Below are 20,262 nucleotides of genomic sequence, written 5' to 3'. Positions count from 1 at the left end.
TGCCAGCTGTTCCACTATGTCAGTCTGCACACCACTGTGCTGCTCTGTCCTGTAACTGGATGCAGTGCAAGCTGAGGAACAGAGTGATACTCTCCTTTTCCTACATTGCCCTTTTTCCCAGTCTGTTGAACAATGGTGGGGAGTTTTGGTGCTTTCCCAGCTCAGCCTATGGTGCAGAACATCCCATCCATTAGATATCAAAAAGGTTTCTATGGTGACGGGTGGCATCAGAGGGCACACGTTCCTAGCCACAGAGAGACCAAGTGCCAACATGCACTTTCACATTCTGCTTCAATTGCAGACTCAGTCAGTCAGTCAGTGGGTGCCGTCCCGAATCTGGGGTTCGTGGCTATGCACCTCCATCTTCTTCGATCTTGCGACAGCACCGAGTACAGCCTCTCCTCCAGTTTGTTCTCGCTCGCCGCCTTGGCACCGCCCGCCACCGCCCCTGCCGAACTTGAGCCCGACTATTTGCAGACTAAACTCTTCCAAATTTACAAAGGCTGGGAAGAGACTGGAGTTACAGTTTTATACTGCAAGGTTGAGGGTCACTCATGTTTTGCCAGTAGCTGGCTGGCCAATCCTGGCAGCTGACTTCTGAGATACCCGCGCTGAGCAACATGGCTCTTGAAGAAGAACTAAATAGACCAAAAAGGGCACTGACAAGTCAATCCAGTGTATTTAGCTGTGTGTAAATAAGTAATCATTCTTAACAATCAAAGCACAGGCAGGAGTAAAAATCCATCGTCATCTTCCTGCCCAAACAGGCAGCATAGCAACTTAAACACAAGGGATTCTACAGATGTTGGAAATCCAGAGTAACACACACAAAATACTGAAGGAACCCAGCAGGTTAGGTAGCATCTATGAAAAGGAAAAAGATTCATGACTGATGAAGGGTTTCAGCCCAAAATGTCAACTCTTTATTCCTTTCCATATATGCTGCCTGACCTGCTGAGTTCCTCCAGCGTTTTCTGTGCGTTAATATAGAACCTTACTGTTGTCTGAATTATAAGCTTCAATTGGACAGCTCAGTCACAAGGAATTATTCCTTACAAGGCCACAGCTGCAGAGGAATATCCCAAGGGTGTTTCTATCAATAGTTCTCATTCCTGAGCCATGGAGGATGCTCTGAAAGAATTTTTTTAGGTGCAAGGGCACTAGCTGACAAATTTCAAAAGCTTAATATATACTTTATTTACTAAGATATTGTGAACTGTATCGCGTGTTCTTTTTGTTTAAAGGTCTGTACAACTTCACTGTTGATTAACTGAATTGTGAATGATGGGTGATTGGTCAAGTAGTTGTCAGGTTGACTCCATAGATTTTATTTTTTCTAGATTTAATTAAGTTCCATGTAATTTGCTCTTTACTGTGTTATCCAAATGCAAGGTTATTTTTCAGCCACTTCTGTTGTTTCCTGCAGACCCAAGCAGCACTGTCATAGATATCAGCCTTTCCATGAACTGTTCCCTAAAGAACGTTCCAAATAATCCTTACACATCCCTCCAACCAAAGTCCAAAAGCCTTCTTCTTTGATAACAGGTCTGGTATACGATGTTCATACAGTGCTGTAAAAGGAGTTTCCTCCAGATCAAAGCTCTGATGTAATAGGACCAAAAGACTATTATACATGGGAGCAAAATTAGGCTATTTGGACCATTTGCCAATCCATCATGACTGATGTATTATCTCTCTCAATCCCAATTGCCTGGCTTCTCCCTATAACCTTTGATGATCTTATTAATCCAGAACCTCTACTTTAAATCTTCCCTCCACAGCCAGCTGTGGCAGTGAACTCCACCGAATCTGGCTGAGGAAATTCCTCCTCATCTCTGTTCTAAAGGGATGTTCTTTGATTCTGAGTTTGTGGCTCTGATCCTAAATTCTCCCACTATTTGAAACATATTCTCCACATCCCCTCTATATAGGCCTTTCCATATTTGATAGATCAACCTGATATGTTTTAAGGAACAGAAGGGATCCTGGCTTATCACAAACTGACTCCTCATTAGGTTTCCCACTACACAGGCATCCCAGACTATAATACCAGCTAAACTTCAAAATTCACATCTATTACCTGACCATGTCTTAAGATATGACAAATGCTAGTTGGTGAGACTGTGTTCACTACTCTGTACTGGTTTTTCCACAGAAAATTCCTAATAGCGGTTTCTATCAGGTCTCTGTTGTTAACTAATCAGTACAGACTATTGGAAACTTTGCCATCTTCTATTATAATGTGGTACCTCCAAAATGTTCATCTACCATTCTGAGTATATATTGAGCATAGTTATTAAGTCATCGAGTCATATACCATGGAAACTGGTTCTTCAGTCAAATGTTTCTTGCCAACCAAGATTCTCATCTTAGCAAGTTCTATTTGCCTAGGCTTGGCCCATACCTTTCAAAACTATCCATGCACCTGTCCAAGAGTCTCTTAAATGTTGTCAATATATTTGTCTCAAGAACTTCATCTGGTAGCCCATTCTATATGAACTGAATGAAAAAGTTGCCACTCAGTTTCCTGTTAAATTGGAGCAGCGCAGAAGGGTAGAGTTTACAGTTCAAGTGAACCGGGTTCAATTCCCAGCGCTGTCTGTAGAGTTTGTGCATTCTCCCTGTGACAACATAGGCTTCCTCCAAGTGCTCCGATTTCTTCCCACAGTCCAAAGATGTACGAGTTGGCAGGTTAATTGGTCAGTGTAAATTTTCCCGTGAATAGGCTATAGTTAAATCGGGGGTTTCAGGATAGTGCAGCTCAAAGGGCCAGAACAGCCTATTCTACACTGTATCCCAATAAATAAAATAAATAAATAGATAAATCTCCTCCCTCCCTCCCTCCCACCCACCCCCCTTGCCCTTTCCCCTGAAGCCTATAGTACTGTGCAAGAGTCTTAAGCACATGTAGATAGCTAGAACGTCTAAAACATTTGCACTGTACTGTACTTGTCAAAGTGAAGCAGAGAGCGAGTTTGTAAATCTGGCAGGAGCAAAGGATGTTAGGAATGGCGAGGGTGGAGCGCTGTAGGAGGGGTGTCGGTCAGGTCGCAGAGGCGTGCCAGGAGTGGGAGATGGCACAGATGCAGACATACCCAGCCCTGAGGCATCAGGCAAAGTCATTTGTTTTCAAACAATTAGTTTTTTGATCACTACTGAATGTCTCTCTGGAGCCTCCCAATTCCTCCTCACTCCCTTCCCCTTTTCCCATTTATGATCCTCCCTCCCCAAGTCCTTCCTACTCTCAGTCCACAATAGAGATCCATATCAGAATTAGGTGTATCATCACTCACATATGTCATGATATCGACAGCAGGTCAATGCAATACATTAAATTACTACAGCACTGTGCAAGTCGTAGCTGCCTGTGGTAACAAATTCCACAAGTTCACCACCATCTAGCTAAAGAAATTTCTCCACATCTTATTTTAATTGGACACCTCTCTATCCTGAGGCTGTGCCTGCTTGTCCTAGACTCCCCCACCATGGGAAACATCCTTTCCACAACTATTCTGTCTAGGCCTTTCAAAATTCGAAAGGTTTCAATCAAATTCTTCCGCTTCTTTCTAAATTCCAGCAAGTACAGGCTCAGAGCTATCAATCATTCCTCATATGATAAACCTGACATTCCCCGAATCATCCTAATGAACCTCCGCTGAACCTTCTAACGATGCCAGCACATCTTTCCTAAGATGAGGAGCCCAAAACTAAGGCCTCACCAGTGCCTTATAAAGCCTCAGCATCGCATCCCTGCTCTTGTATTCTAGACCTCTTGAAATGAATGTTAAAATTGTATTTGCCTTCCTCACCATTGACTCAACCTGCAAGTTAAACTTTAGGGTGTTCTGCACAAGAGCTCCCAAGTCACTTTGCATCTGAGATTTTTGGATTTTCTCCCCAGTTAGAAAATAGTGGGCACATTTATTTCTTCTACCAAAGTGCATGGCCATACATTTTTCAACATTGTATTTCATTTACCACTTTCTTGCCCATTCTCCTAATCTGTCTAAGTACTTCTTCAGCCTTCCTGTTTCCTCAACACTACCTGTCCCTCTTCAATCTTCATATTGTCTGCAAACTTGAAATAAAGGCATCCATTCCATCATCTAATCATTGATAAGAAGAAACAGTCCCAACACTGCCCCCGCGGAACACCACTAGTCTCTGGCAGCTGACCAGAAAAGAATCCTTTCATTTCCACTCCCTGCCTCCTGCCATTCAGCCAATTCTCTAACCATGCATGAAACTTTCCTGTAACAACTTGGGCTCTTAACTTGATAAGCTGACTCGTGTGTAGCACCTTGTCAAAGGCCTTCTGAAAGTCCAAATATCCAACATCCACTGCATCTCTTTTATCTATCGTATGTGTAATTACCTCAAAGAATTTCAACAGGTTCAACAGGCAAGTTTTTCCTTTAAGGAAACCATGCTGACTTTGTCCTATCTCGTCCTGTGTTACCAAGTATTCTATAACCTTATCCTTAACAATTGACTCCAGCATCTTCCCAACCACTGAGGTTAGGCCAACTGGTCTATAATTTCCTTTCTGCTGCCTTCCTACTTTCTTAAAGAGTGGCAACACGCATAAAAGTTGCTGGTGAATGCAGCAGGCCAGGCAGCATCTATAGGAAGAGGTACAGACCACGTTTCGGGCCAAGACCCTTCATCAGGACTAATGGAAAGAAGAGCTAGTAAGAGATTTGAAAGTGGGAGGGGGAGGGGGAGATCCAAAATGATAGGAGAAGACAGCAGGATTCCTGTACCTCTTCCTATAGATGCTGCCTGGCCTGCTGCGTTCACCAGCAACTTTTGTGTGTGTTGCTTGAAATTCCAGCATCTGCAGATTTCCTTGTGTTTGCGTTCTTAAAGAGTGGAGTGACATTTGAAAATTTCCAGTCCTCTGGCACCATGCAAGAGTTCAATGATGTTTGAAAGATCGTAACTAATGCCTCCACAATCCCTACCCTAGGGTGGAGTTCATCTGGTCTGGGTGACATATGTATCTTTAGGTCTTTCAGCTTTTTGAGCACCTTCTCCCTTGGCACGCTCCTAGTGTGTTCCACAGTGAGGACTGATGCAGAATACTCATTTAGTTCATCTGCCATCTCCTTGTTCCCTGTTATTATTTCTCCAGTCTCATTTTCTCGGAGTCCTATATCCACTCTCATCTCTCTTTTATTTTCCACACACTTGAAAAATCTTTTACATCCACTTTGATATTGTTTGATGGCTTAATTTCCTATTTCATCTTTTCCCTCCTAATTTTCCTTTTAGTTGCCCTCAGTAGGTTTTTAAAAGCTTCCCAATCCACGATCTTCCCACTAATTTTTGCTTTGTTGTATGCCCTCTCTTTTGCTTTTACATTAGCTTTGGTTTCCCTTGTCAGCCATGGTTGTATTATTTTGCCATTTGAGTATTTCTTCATTTTTGGAAGACATCTATCCTGTACCTTCCTCTTTTTTCCTAGAAACTCACACCATTGTTGCTCTGCTGCCATCCCTGCCAGCAGCTCCTTCCAATTTATTTTGGTCAACTTCTCTCTCATACCACTGTAATTTCCTCTGCTACACTGAAATACTGCTACATCGGTCTTCACTTTCTCCCTATCAAATCTGAAGTTGAACTCAATCCCATTGTGATCACTGCTTCTTCCAGGTTCTTTTACTTTAAGCTCCCTAATTGCTTCCAGTTCAATACATAACACCCAATCCAATTTAGCTGATACCCTAGTAGATTCAACAACAAACTGCTCTAAAATGCCATCTCATAGGAATTCAACAAACTCACTCTCTTGAGATCCAGTTTTCTAACCTAATTTTCTCAATTGACCTGCATGTTAAGATCTCCCATGACTATAGTAACATTGCCCTTTTGACACACCTCTCCTATTTCCCGTTTTAATCTGTGGTCCATCTCTCAACTACTGCTGGGAGGCCTGTTTTTAACTGACACCAGGTTCCTTTTACCCTTGCAGTTTCTTAGCTCAATCCACATGGATTCAACATCTTCTGATCCTATATCACATCTTTCTACTGATTAGATGCCATTTTGTACTAGCAAATCCATGCCACCCCCTCCATCTACCTTCCTATCCCTCCGATACAACACTTAACCTTGGACGTTCAGCTCCCAACTGCAGCCATCCCTCAGCCACGATTCAGCGATGGTTACAATATCATACTTGACTATCTGTAATAGTGCAACAAGATCATCCAGCTTATTTCTTATACTTTGTGCATTTAGATATAACACTTTGAGTACTGTATTTGCTACCTTTTTTGATTCTGCATCCCTAATGCACTGAAACTCGCCTTGCTGGCTGCAATTTTGTCCTATCATCTACCTGCCCTTCCTTACAGTCTGACTGCACACTATCTTTGCTTTTTTATCATATGTCCTATCCTGAGTCCCTTTGCTCTTGTTCCCACCCCCCTGCCAAATTAGTTTAAACCCTCCCCAACAGCTCAAACAAACCTGCTCGTGAAAATATTAGTCCCCTTCGGGTTCAGGTGCAACCCGTCACTTTAGACATTTCACCCCTGGGCTTTTATGAATTTCACTTCTGCTGACCTTTGCTTTCATAAATGTGCAACCCATTCTATTGAACTCATCACTCAATGTTCACCACACTCAACAATTCGTCCTAATGTTTGAACACCAAGAAAAATATCTTTGTGCATGATCACAACTTGTTAAAGGATCAAACACTAATACAATATATAACACAAAGCTTTATTGTTTTGGTATTTTATCCCAAGTAGCCGAGGGGAAAATAATTTATGATTTTTTATAAGCAGACTGAAAGGACAATCTGCGCATCATTAATGGTTATTAATGATGAACCATGGCCATGAATGTCAAGTAGCAGAGTAACGATGGAATTCATCTCAAAACATTTCATGGTGCTTACATTTAGAGGGGTTGGGGGGAGAAGTGTTGGATCATGAGGACGGTCCAGGGAAGAGATTGTGGCCTGCTCTACATTTTAGGTTCTCTTAAATTTGCCACGGTATTGTAGCAGCTCACGCAACACTGTTACAGCTCAGGGGCATTCCACCGCAATCTTTAAGGAGTTTGAACTGCGTGGGTTTTGTCCGGGTGCTCCTGTTTCCTCCCACATTCCAATGATGTACCAGTTAGTAGGTTAATTGGCCATTGTAAATTGTCCCATGATTAGGCGGGGTTTAAATAGGTGAGTTTGCTAGGTGGCACGGCTCATTGGATCAGAAGGACTTGTTCTGCGCTGTACCTCTAAATCAAGTGAAATCAAATTCAGTGGAACAGGATATGAAACAAGTAGTATTTGATACTTTTCCACACATCTAGTCCTGCTAATCAAAGACTGAAATCTCCCCAAGTGGCTGTATATTTTCTGTGAAAAACACAAGAAATTCTGCAGATGCTCTAAATCATGAGTAACACACAGAAAGTGCTGGAGAAACTCAGCAGGTCAAGCAGCATCCAAGGAAAGGAGTAAAGAATCAATGTCTCAGGCTGATGAAGGGTTTTGGCCTGAAACATTGACTCTATTCATTTCCATAGATGCTGCCTGACCTGCTGAATTCCTCCAGCATTTTGCATGTGTACTCCTCCTATTTCTTATGGTTCACTTTCTTACTTCCAATTGGGTTATTGGCCAAGACTAGTCCTCATCTTGTGAAATCACTGAACATGAATAATAATGCTATCCCATATGCCTGATCTAATCTTTCAGATTGACTTTAATTCTTTCCTGTCCAATGGATCTAAAAAATTTCCCGATGGACGTTCAAACCTGCATAATGCAGTTGGAGAGCTGTAAGTAGCCGATTACTTTATCAGTAGTTCTTGAATGCTCTTAGTGCTTGAACAAGGATGTCAGTCTCTAACTTAAAATGCAGAGAACCTTTTTGTTTCTTCCAGTTCTTAACATTTAATATACGGTATGTATAAGTGGTTCTGCAGGTTTAAACACAGCTGGAAAGTCGTGAATAATATGGATGGCTTTGCTCCAGTAGAAGACATCCCTTTTCTCCTGAAGGATTCTGCACTCTTATCTAGGGCAGGTTCCCAATGTGACGTGTATGGGTACCTTGACTGGTATTGGTCCATGGCATAAAAAGGTTTGGGAACCCCTGATCTAGGGTAAGGGCAATATCCAACATTCTGCCAATTCACCTGAGTGGACACTTTGATCCTGAACATTATAAGATGTGGTGCCAGAGCACATGCGAGTGGTGAATGTTATTTATTTGTTCAAAAAATGAAAATCACAAGCTCGGAAACTACAGGCCAGTCTGGTTAATTCGGTGATGGAAAAATTGTTAGAAACATTGAGTCAATATGGGGTTCATAAACACAAGAGATTCTGCAGATGCTGGAAATCTTGAGGATCTCACACACACACACACACACACACACACACACACACACACACACACACACACACACACACACACACACACACACACACACACACATGCTGGAGGAACTTAAGCAGCATCTGCAGAGGGGGATAAGCTGTCAATGTTTTGGGCCAGGACATTTCATCAGGACTCAGAGCCCGATAAAAGGTCTTGGCCCGATACGATGTCTGCTTATTCCCCTCCATAGATGCTGCCTGACCTGCTGAGCACTTTGTGGGTGTTCTCTAATACAGGGTTAATAGTCACTTGGTTTGAAATGTGTTTACTAAAGGCAAACCAGGACAGAATTCTTAATGACAAATTACTTTAAGCAATTTGATAACTTCTTTTTGATGAAGCAATGCATGGAATTGATGAGGGTAATGCAATAGAAGACAACAGATGGTCTCATTGCCTATCACTCCAACATGACAAATCTTCCACCTGATTGAGTGAATAATAGGCATCCGTTAGTCTCGTGAGACTATGGATTTGCGCCTTGGAAGGTTTCCAGGGCGCAACCTAGGCAAGGTTGTATGGAAGACCGGCAGTTGCCCATTCTGCAAGTCTGCCCTCTCCATGACACCAATGTTGTCCAAGGGAAGGGCATGAGGGCTGATACAGCTTGGCACCGGTGTCGTCGCAGAGCAATATGTGGTTAAGTGCCTTGCTCAAGGACACAACACGCTGCCTCAGCTGAGGATCAAGCTAGCGACCTTCAGATCACTAGACCGACGCCTTAACAACTTGGCCACGCATCAACACATTGAATAGCTCTTCAATATTCAAAAGTTCAAAATAAATTTATTGTTAAAGTATATATGTAACCAAATTCTACTGAGATTCATTTTCTTGTGGGCATTCACAGTAAATACAAAAGAAAACCGCAATAGAATAAATGAAAACCTCACAACAGGACAGATGAACAACTAACATGCAAAAGACAACAAACTGCAAATTCAAAAAGAAATAAAACAAACAAAATAATATTAATAAATAAATAGGCAATAAATATAGAGAACATGAGATGAAGAGTCCTTGAAAGTGAGTCCGTAGGTTGTGGGAACAGTTCAGTGATGTAGGGAGTGAAGTTGAGTGAAGTTATCCCCTCTGTTTCAAAAGCCCAATGGTTGAGGGTAATAACTGTTCCTGAACCTGGTGGTGTGGGTCCTAAGGCTACTGTACCTCCTTCCTGATGGTAGCACCAAGAAGAGATCATGGACTGGATGGTGGAGGTCTTTGATGATGGATGCTACTTTCCTACAACGGCACTCCGTGTAGCTGGGCTCAATGGTGGGGAGGGCTTTACCCGTGATGGAGAGGGCTGTGTCCATTACTTTTTGTAGGTTTTTCCAATCAAGGACGTTGGTGTTTCTCCTATCTATATTTAGGAACTTACATTGGGCTAGGGATTGAAACGGTGTTAAACTGTCAAGTCATGGACAATACCTTCAGGTCTAATTAATTGCTCTGATCTGGGTATGTTCATTGATGGATTCAGCACTCTCCAGCACCAATGGCACAGGTTGAATTCTGCCACGGTCTGTAAAGAATTTGTGCGTTTTCCCTGTGAACGTGCAGGCTTCCTCTGCGTTCTCCAGTTTCCTCCCACAATCCAAAGATGTAAGTAGGTTAATTGGTCACATGGGTATAATTGGGCAGCACCAGCTCATTGGGCCAGATGGGCCTGTTATCGTGCTGTAGCTGTAAATAAGTAAGTAAATAAATTCTAAGAATGTTGAGTGTTAAATATCCTAAAGTAATATGAGATGTGAGACAAAAGGAAATGAATGCAATCAGGACACAAATTAACCATTATCTCACTGAATGGTGAGGAGATAAGTGCATGCAAACACCACCTCACTTCAATTGACTCCATCTGCAGTTCCTGTGTCCTCAGTAAAGAAACCAAATAATTGTTCCCCTCTTGCCCTGCTCTTCTCTGTTCTCTCTTCATGCAGAAGATATGAAAGCTTGCGAGCACAAGCCACCAGACCCAAGGACTGTTTGTCCCTCTGTTATCAGACACTTGAATTGACCTGCCGTTGCTAAAAGATGAACTTCCAGTCTATTTTTAATGACCCTTGCACTTTATTTATCTACCTGCATTGGACTTTCTCTGTAAAGGCTGCACTGTGTATATTTTGATTTTTTTTTAACTTCAGTGAATATGGCATGATCTATTCGGATGGCAAGCAGACAAAAGTTTTTCACTATATCTGGCAGACATAATAATAACACTAATAACAATGGTTTACTCCCTATGTTCTACACTCAGTGGCCATTTTATTAGGTACACCTGTACACCTGCTCCTTAATGCAAGATATATAATCAGCCAATAATGTTTGCAGCAACTCCATGTGCATGCAAACATGGTCAAGAGGTCCATTTCTTGTTCAGACCAAACATCAGGGTGGGGAAGAAATGTGATCTAAATGACTTTGACTGTGGAATGATTGCTGGTGCCAGATGGGGTGGTTTAAGTATTTCAGAAACAGCTGATCGCCTGGGATGTTCACACACATCAGTCTCTAGAGCTTACAGATAATGGTGCAACAATCAAAAATCGTCCAGTGAGTGGTAATGCCTTGTTAATGAGAAAGGTCAGAGGAGAATGGTCAGACTGTTTCAGGCTGACAGGAAGTCCACAGTAGCTCATTACAACAGCATTACAACAATGGTGTGTAGAAGAGTATCTCTGAATGGACATACACTCAGTGCTCACTTCTTTAGGTACCTCTTGTACCTAATATATCGGCCTGAGTGTATGCTACACTCTAATACACAGATAGGAGTTAACTCGAGGGGGGTGTATCTCCCAGCCATTAGTAAGTTTGGCTAACATATCAGACATGTATTAGGTTGCTTTATTTAATGTAGTTGTCAGTATTCTCCTGTATTGAGGAGCACAACATGCACATCATTTGAGCTAGGATTAATATTTCATCAACACTACTAAAGTTTTCATGATGTTAGTTCTGCTAATGTGAGATGACTTGCTAGCAGGCTTTTGGGTCCCAATAATCAAATCTTAAATTTCAGGAACCACAGATTATCATTTGGAACTGTTTGTTGACTCAACCTTCAGTGAGTCCATTGACGACTGGGTTAGGGAAAAATTTTGTACTTTGTGACTGAGGCCACTCTTCCCACCTAATGAAAGCCCGGGAAGTCATGCTCTCGATAATTGAAAATAATAAAATATGACAGGCAGCTCCAGCCTTATTCAAAGCCCTTTTTGTTGGTTGATTATGGAATTGTAGCCTGTGGTGGGTTAGTGGATGACAGTAACTACATAGGTGAAAGTGTGGATATTAAATGAAAAAACAGGTGCCCCCAAACCACTGATGCTCCAATATTCAAATTGTGATCCAAATTCAGAACAGTTTTGTTTTCTGATACACCAGGGTGCAATGAAATTCCTTGTTCATGTGAAACCCACAAAGTAAACAGTATACATGGCCACAAGAAAGTCAAAATTGTTGATTGTCATTTCCAGTACACAAGTGTAAAGGAGAACAAAATAATTGTTACTCTGGATCTGATACAGCTTATAAAAAACATAAATATAAATACATAAGATAGCTTACTGGATATACATAGATAAATTGTATGTCCACAAAGGGACGCTAGGCATGGGTAAGTCTTTACTAAAGGTTAAATCTGACAGGAAATAATAAAGTAGTGGTGGTGTAATGGGTTAGTGGGTGGAAGTGTTGATCAGCCAGATGGCTTGGGGAAAGTAACTGCTTTTGAGTGTGGTGGTTCTGGTGTGGATGCTGCGTAGCCTCCTCCCTGATGAGAGTGGGACAAACAGCCCATGAGCAGGGTGGGTGGGATCCTTCATGATATTTTGCTGGCCTTTTTTCTGGCAATTTTTATTTGTCTTTGAAGGCAAGTAAGCCATCAAGGCAGCAATAAATTCAACAAATAGCACAAGAGAGAAGGAGGATGAGAGGAGACATGATAGAGGTGTACAAGATAATAAGAGGAATAGATAGAGTGGATAGCCAGCGCCTCTTCCCCAGGGCACCACTGCTCAATACAAGAGGACATGGCTTTAAGGTAAGGGGTGGGAAGTTCAAGGGGGATATTAGAGGAAGGTTTTTACTCAGAGAGTGGTTGGTGCGTGGAATGCACTGCCTGAGTCAGTGGTGGAGGCAGATACACAAGTGAAATTTAAGAAACTACTAGACAGATATATGGAGGAGTTTAAGGTGGGGGCTTCTATGGGAGGCAGGGTTTGAGGGTTGGCACAACATTGTGGGCCGAAGGGCCTGTACTGTGCTGTTCTATGTAAGAACAGCAGAATGGTGCAAAGATTGTAGTGCAATCTCAGGTAGTCAAAAGCAAAATGCTAACAAGACAATAACAGAATAACTGAGTGAGATAGAATTAGGAGTGTGAGAATGTGGCAGCACCACTGGGAAGGGAATGTCAAAGAGATCGTCTACTGAGCAGCTTTTTTGCCTGTAGATTAGCAGCAAGATGTCTCATTTAGTAACTTCTTATTTGTATTTACATTTATTTCAATTACCAGAAGTACGAACAAACTGAGTCCTATCCTGGTATCAAGGCACAAATTATACTCAGTCTTCTACAGTGGGCAACTCAACACTTGGATGCCTGACATTAGACTCACGAGACAGAGACACATCTTCGTCCTCTGTCACGTGAAACAATTACCAGGCAGTCAGGGGAAAGATTTAAGGATCACCTCAAAGCCTTCTGAGTCCTATCCTGGTATCAAGGCACAAATTATACTCAGTCTTCTACAGTGGGCAACTCAACACTTGGATGCCCGACATTAGACTCACGAGACAGAGACACATCTTCGTCCTCTGTCACGTGAAACAATTACCAGGCAGTCAGGGGAAAGATTTAAGGATCACCTCAAAGCCTTCTTGAAGGAAAGCAGCTTTCCTACCAGCTCCTGGGAGTCTCTGGCTCACATCTCCTTTGAATGGAGAAGAGGTATTTGAGATAGTATTCTGAGCGTAGAGATAACACAGCATAAACACGAGAGATTCTGCCGATGCTGGAAATCCTCGTGCAGGCTCTTGGTCTGAACTGTTTATGCTTGTCTATATGTACTGCCAGACTGGCTGAGTTCACCCACCACTTTGTGTATGTTGCACAGCACAGCACAAGAACAGGCCATTCAGCCCACAATGTCTGCACTGAACACGATGCTGAACTAAACTAAATTACCTCTACCTGCACATGATCCATACCTCTCTATTACCTGGATATTCACATATCGATTTTAAATGAGATTATTGAATTTCCTTCCACCACTAACCTTGGTAGCTCATTCCGGGCACCCACCACCCTCTGTGTAAAACAAACCTGCCCACATAACTCCTTCACACGTTCTGCCTATTGCCGTACATTCATGACATATCTATCCTGGGAATATGATTCAGATTGTCTACCCTATCGCTGCCACTCATAAGTTTATAAACTTACATCAGGTCTCCTCACAGCCTTGGCCTTACCAGAGGGAGCTCAAGTGTTTGTCCAATGTTGAGTCTATGCCTCAATAGAGATCTTGGGTTGTCAGCGGAATTAGCCACCTCACAAGTTACTCAGCTGCCCACTCCACAGGCTTCTCCTGCCCCATTTGTGAAGGAGTCTGTGGACACCACATTAGTCTCAGTAATCTCCAGAGGACCCAAAAACCGGAGAGGTTAGCAAATCATCCTCCGTCCCAATGGAATGCCTCAGAGAAGGAAAAACATCTCGTGCTCCTCAGAAGCAGTCTGTTCAACAACTGAACTTCTCAATCTTCTTGTAAAGTTTAATGGTGGTTTAGAGACCAACATAAGGTGCATTACCACCACCTTATGAGTTGGAGTGTGGAGCAAAAGGACAGGAAGTGCACCCGCTAAACCCCCTCCTCAAATGAAAACTCAAATAACATCAAAAAGTCTACTGCTTTTCAGAAAGTCAAATATGCACATATACATTACAGTGGCAGTGATACCCTAACAAATATTCTATGTTAAACTCTATCTTTCCCAAACATCTCAATTTAGTAATTAGACGTTTCCCCCTCATACAATTTGTTTTTAAACAATAAATGCTGCACCATCTCTTGACAAGTACAAATGCCCATATCATATATATTAATTCTGAACAAGGAATAATTCAACCTAGAATGTCCAATTATGTGAACGTGATCACCTGCCACCTTCCCGCCCATACATAGATGCTGCCTGACCTGTGAATTTCCCCACACTTTGTGGGTATTGCTCTAAACTTCCAGCATCTGCAGTACCTCTTGTGTCTATGAGTATAATATCTTCCCTCCTGTTATACCCATCTCCCAGGTGCATTTCCACCATCATCTGAATTTTATATAAATGCCATCCTTTCTTTTCCTTATCCCAACTTTGTTGCCACAGTGATCGAATAGACTTTTTAATTTTAGCTCTCACCTCCCTTTCATGCAAAGGCACCACTACGTTTACTGCACATCCTTAATTTTAAGTTGTTGCTTGGCTAGAATGTTTACCACCTTGTTGCCATCAAACAAAACATGGTCAGGGCCCCATAAGAAATGTACACACAAGGCCAGACCCTGCAGCCTCAGCAGATGTTGTCCAATTTTAAAAATAATGTCTGGCCTATAATCTGAAATGCCTGTTTTAATAGATGTTGAAACCAAGAACAAATCAGAGCACAGAAGTACATAATCAGGGCATACTGCTTCAACACATTCCAAGACTAAAGTGATAGCAAACATCTCAGACATGAATACTAATACTTTGTGTGATAATATTTCTGTAAATAGTCACCTGAAATGTAGAAACAGAAACACAAACACCTAAACGACCTGTCACTGGATCTTTTGAACCAACTGTGTAGATATGTAAGAATCCATAACATCTACCTTATATATCGCTGAACTTCCTGCACCACTGATATACATTCACTCCTCATCATGATCTTTTCCTGAACATCCTAATCAACCACAGGGGAAAAGAAAAACCATGGAGGAGTGACACAAGGACCATATCCCACATTAAACAACCCAAGATTTTGTGTCCATTCATTTCCCATCCACCCAAAACTGAAGACATTGTGAATACAGTGCTCCCAGCACTCTACTAAAGTTGCCAACATTAGATGACCAAGTTAACTCAATAAGCCTTTGCTAACTGTAACCTGCGTAAATGTAAAGATATTTCACCCATTTCTTTCAGTTATGCCAAGAGTGGGGATGAATTAACAGCACCACAACATAATCTCAGTGTTTGAGCTTGAACTTCATCTCGGGGATTTAAGACCACTGGTGAGGCTGACCCAAAAACAACACATCCATAGTCAAAGATAGATCTGATTGAAGCAATATACATTTGTTTAAGTGTCCTCCTACTCATATTCCAGTCACACCCAACTAAGCACCTGAGCACATTAAGGGCCTTTTTTACACTTCTCTAGAACTTTATTTACATGCACCTTCCATGTTAGCCTTCTGTCTATCCACATACCTTGAAAGTTTACTATTGACTCCTGTTTAAGAGATTTACCATATAACTTGATAACTATTGGGGTGTAGTGTTCCTTGGACTGAATTTCTTGACCATGTATGCATGCTTTTATGCACTGAGTAGTTGACACATGATTGGCTGATTAAATATTTGCATTAATGAGCAGGTGTACAGGTGTAACTGAATCAGTGGCCACTGACTGTAAGAACTTGATGGGCTGAAGGGCCTATTTCTGTAATGAAGGACTCTAAGACTAAAAGTACCAATCTTGTGCTGAACGTTATTCATTGTCTAGCCCTGGCTAGAATTCTTTATTCAGTGGGTGTGATGGCTTGAAGTATTTTACCTTGGAAATTTGATTCTTCAGACTTTCCATCAATTGGACATGCTGCCCGAAATGTGACTTGCTTTGATAAAATTCATTTTACCTTCAGATCTTTGTGAAAGTCCTGGAAAGATTGATAGAAATGTCTCATGTTTTTATTTTTCAAATAAAGCTCTGCATTTTTATTATACTGATCCAGGATGGTAGATTCTCTTTTCATGCTATAAGATGCTGGAGAACTGCTGATAATCAGTGGAATGGAGACATGCCCCCGAGCTGATAGAAGGGCAGGAAATCATTCATATACTTTTTAAGTGTGCGGAGAAGTAAGAAAAAGCATTTGCCAGCATCTTAATCCCAATCAACATGAATTGTACAGTGAGCAATGCTGCATCTGTTTATTTGTTTCTGCCTCAAAGATTATCTTTATTCCCAACCTGAAGCTGGTTGTGTTGTGTTGTAAAGTTGAAAAGAAATTCAGCAGGTCAAACAGAAGGAGGAAGAGGGAGACAGAAAGGGGGCAAATAAGAGGTCAGTGATCACAGTTGGTCCCAGAGCTGTTCCTCAAAATTTCACAGTCCCATGTTTGATCATGAACTCTGCCACTGTCCCTCTGGAGTCTGAAAGTTCTCCCTATGCTCCAAGTGCTCTGCTTTCCTCCCACATTCATAATTAGGATCACGTTTATTATCATTGACTTGGGTAATGTGAAACCTGTTTGTCTTGCGGTAGCAGAATTGTGCAAAGGTATAAGATTGCTATAAATTACCAAAAAAAAAACTAACAGTGCAAAAAGGTAGTGTTGTTCTGCTGTTCATTGTGGGCACACTATGTTGCTGCCAGAATATGTGGCAACACTTGCAGCCTGCCCCCAGCCCATCCTTATGTTTCATTGGTTATTAACACAAATAACACACATCACTGTATATTTCGATGTACATGTGATGACAAAATTAACCTGAATCTGTTTGTGGGTTTATGGACCATTCAGAAATCTGATGGCAAAGGGGAAGAAGCTGTTTCTGAATCATTGAGTGTGGGTCTTCAGGCTCCTGTACTCCACCCCAGTGGTGGGACAGGTTGAATACCCGCTAGCTGGAAATCCAAAATCCAAAGTATTTTTGAGTGCTGACATGATGTCACAAATTGAAAATTCCACGAGGCCCTGGAAGGGTCCCAGGCAAGGTGAGTGTTTCTCTGCACCACAGGCAGCTCTGAGAAGTGACTGCACATATGTAATGAACAAAAGTTAATGAAAAATAGAAAAACTTTGCATAAAGCGAAAAATAAAGATCTCAAATGTGTATTGAAAGTATGGATTCATCAGAGTCAGAGTGAACATGTGCAGCTTAACAGTATGCTGATCACGAAACAAGAAAAGATCTATCACGACGGTACTGAAAATTGAAGGTAGTGAATATTCAGCAGGCTGGTTGCAGAAATTTAAGAAAAGGAACAACATTAAATTTTTAAAGTGTCTGCTAATAACAAAGCAGAAGAGAAATTCATTGACGAGTTTGCCAAGTTCGTTGCTGGTGAAAATCTAACACCAGAACAAATCTCCAATGCTGATTGTTTTTGTACCTTACATAAAACCTTAAAAATACTAAAATACAAATGCAATTGTACTGTAACCTCTTAATCAAAACACGGCTTTGCAGATGGAGACTGAAAGCCTGCCATTGTCTGTTGTTGTTCAACAGCTGATTCAGATATTCTCCCGATGCTGCTGTACTGCTTTTGTTACCCTGCACACATTATATTTTCATTATATTAATGGTAAGGAATAATTTTTACTGTTAAGTACATATCTATGATGGAGAAGTGTAAAACAAAGACTGCCTAATGTTAGCACAAAAATTCAAAGATGAAAATTATGGCGGTCACAAGCTCTCTCATTATATATTCCAAGATCTGAAAAATTCTGAAATCTGAAACACTTCCAGCTCCAAATATTTGGGATAATGGGTTCTCAACTTGTAATGAGAAGGTAGCATGTCCCAGTCATGTGTGTTATTAAGTTAATTGATTCTAGTTTGGTGCAGATAGAAACATAGAAAACCTACAGCACAATATAGGCCCTTTGGCCCACAAAACTGTGCCGAACATGCCCTTACCTTAGAAATTACCTTGGGTTACCCATAGCCCTCTATTTTTCTGAGCTACATGTACCTGTCCAGGAATCTCTTAAAAGACCCTATCGTATCTGCGTCCACCACCGTAGCCAGCATCCCATTCTATGCACTCACCACTCTCTACATAAAAATCTTACTCCTAACATCTCCTCTGTACCTACTTCCAAGCACCTTAAAACTGTGCCCTCTCATGCTAACCATTTCAGACCTGGAAAAAGCCTCTGACTATCCACAAGATCAATGCCTCTCATCAACTCATACACCTCTATCAGGTCACCTCTCATCCTCTGTCACTCCAAGGAAAAAAGGCCGAGTTCATTCAACGTATTCTCATAAGGCATGCTCCCCAATCCAGGCAACATCCTTGTAAATCTCCTCTGCACCCTTTCTATGGTTTCCACATCCTTCCTGTAGAGAGGCGAGCAGAATTGAGCACAGTACTGCAAGTGGGGTCTGACCAGGGTCCTATATAGCTGCAACATTACCTCTCGGCTCCTAAACTCAGTTCCACAATTGATGAAGGCCAATGCACCGTATGCTTTCTTAACCACAGAGTCAACCTGCACAGCAGCGTTGAGTGTCCTATAGACTCGGACCCCAAGATCCCTCTGATCCTCCACACTGCCAAGAGTCTTACCATTAATTTTATATTCTGCCATCATACTTGACCTACCAAAATGAACCACTTCACACTTATCTGGGTTGAACTTCATCTGCCACTTCTCAGCCCAGTTTTGTATCCTATCAATGTCCCACTGTAACCACTGACAGCCCTCCACACAATCCACAGCACCCCCAACCTTTGTGTCATCAGCAAATTTACTAACCCATCCCTCCACTTCCTCATCCAAGTCATTTATAAAAATTACGAAGAGTAGGGGTCCCAGAACAGATCCCTGAGGCACACCACTGGTCACCGACCTCCATGCAGAATATGACCCGTCTACAACCACTCTTTGCCTTCTGTGGACAAGCCAGTTCTGGATCCACAAAGCAATGTCCCCTTGCATCCCATGCCTCCTTACTTTCTCAATAAGCCTGGCATGGGGTACCTTATCAAATGCCTTGCTGAAATCGATATAGACTACATCTACTACTCTACCTTCATCAATGTGTTTAGTCACATCCTCAAAAAATTCAATTAGGCTCGTAAGGCACAATCTGCCTTTTGCAAAGCCATACTGACTATTTCTAATCATATTATACCTCTCAAAATGTTCATGTCGGGTAAAATTCATTGGAAAGGGAAGGAATAGGCTACAGAGCGAATTAGCATAGGAATGGGATTGCTGTAAGAACTGACTTAGACTTAGTGGGCTAAATTATTCTCCTTTGTAAGGCAAGTATTTTGTTTCATAGCTATAAGTGTTTTGACATTTATAATACCATACCATGTAAAGGGATGGCAGTGCTCGTGATGAAGGTGAAAGGAACAAAAAGGAATATCTGTAATAGAGGGAAGGGGGGGAGTAATTCTACTGATGACGGTGTGAAACAAAATGGAGAGATGATGTATTAAGCAAAGTAAAAAATATTCATCTAGAGGAAGAATGAATAGTACCACAAAATCATTATTAGCAGCAGCTCTGTGGACCAAAATGGTTATGAAGTTGCTGAGTGTCATTTTAAATCAGGAGGTGTCGTCACCATCCTCATCAGTACGTACTGTGCCCTATTATGGGGGCGATCATGGTCTCATGACTATGATTGTTCCTGGAAAATTTTTCTCCAAGGTGGTTTGTCATTGCTTTCTTCTGGGCTGTGTCTTTACAAGATGGGTGACACCAGCCATTATCAATACTCTTCAGAGATTGTCTGCCAGGTGTCAGTGGTTGCATAACCAGGACTTGTGATAGCTCATACGACCATCCACCACCTGCTCCCGTGGCTTCATGTGACCCTGACTTGAGGGGTAAATAGG

At 41.8% G+C, this 20,262-nt stretch overlaps 1 protein-coding gene across 7 annotated transcripts in view; it reads left to right on the top strand.

Annotated features, from left to right (window-relative positions):
• glra3 (glycine receptor, alpha 3) overlaps positions 1-20,262 on the top strand; it is a 203,135-nt gene that overhangs the window by 71,643 nt on the left and 111,230 nt on the right. For all 7 annotated transcript variants that reach the window (XM_072257115.1, XM_072257114.1, XM_072257112.1 and 4 more), the window contains exon 4: positions 7,715-7,797. In XM_072257115.1, coding sequence (XP_072113216.1) covers positions 7,715-7,797 — 83 coding nt within the window. The remainder of the gene's footprint in view (positions 1-7,714; positions 7,798-20,262) is intronic.

This window comes from Mobula birostris, chromosome 5, assembly GCF_030028105.1.
Source record: "Mobula birostris isolate sMobBir1 chromosome 5, sMobBir1.hap1, whole genome shotgun sequence".
Taxonomy (NCBI): domain Eukaryota; kingdom Metazoa; phylum Chordata; class Chondrichthyes; order Myliobatiformes; family Myliobatidae; genus Mobula; species Mobula birostris.
The sequence above is the reverse complement of the archived record's forward strand: the minus strand, read 5'-3'. Positions and strand labels throughout refer to the sequence as shown.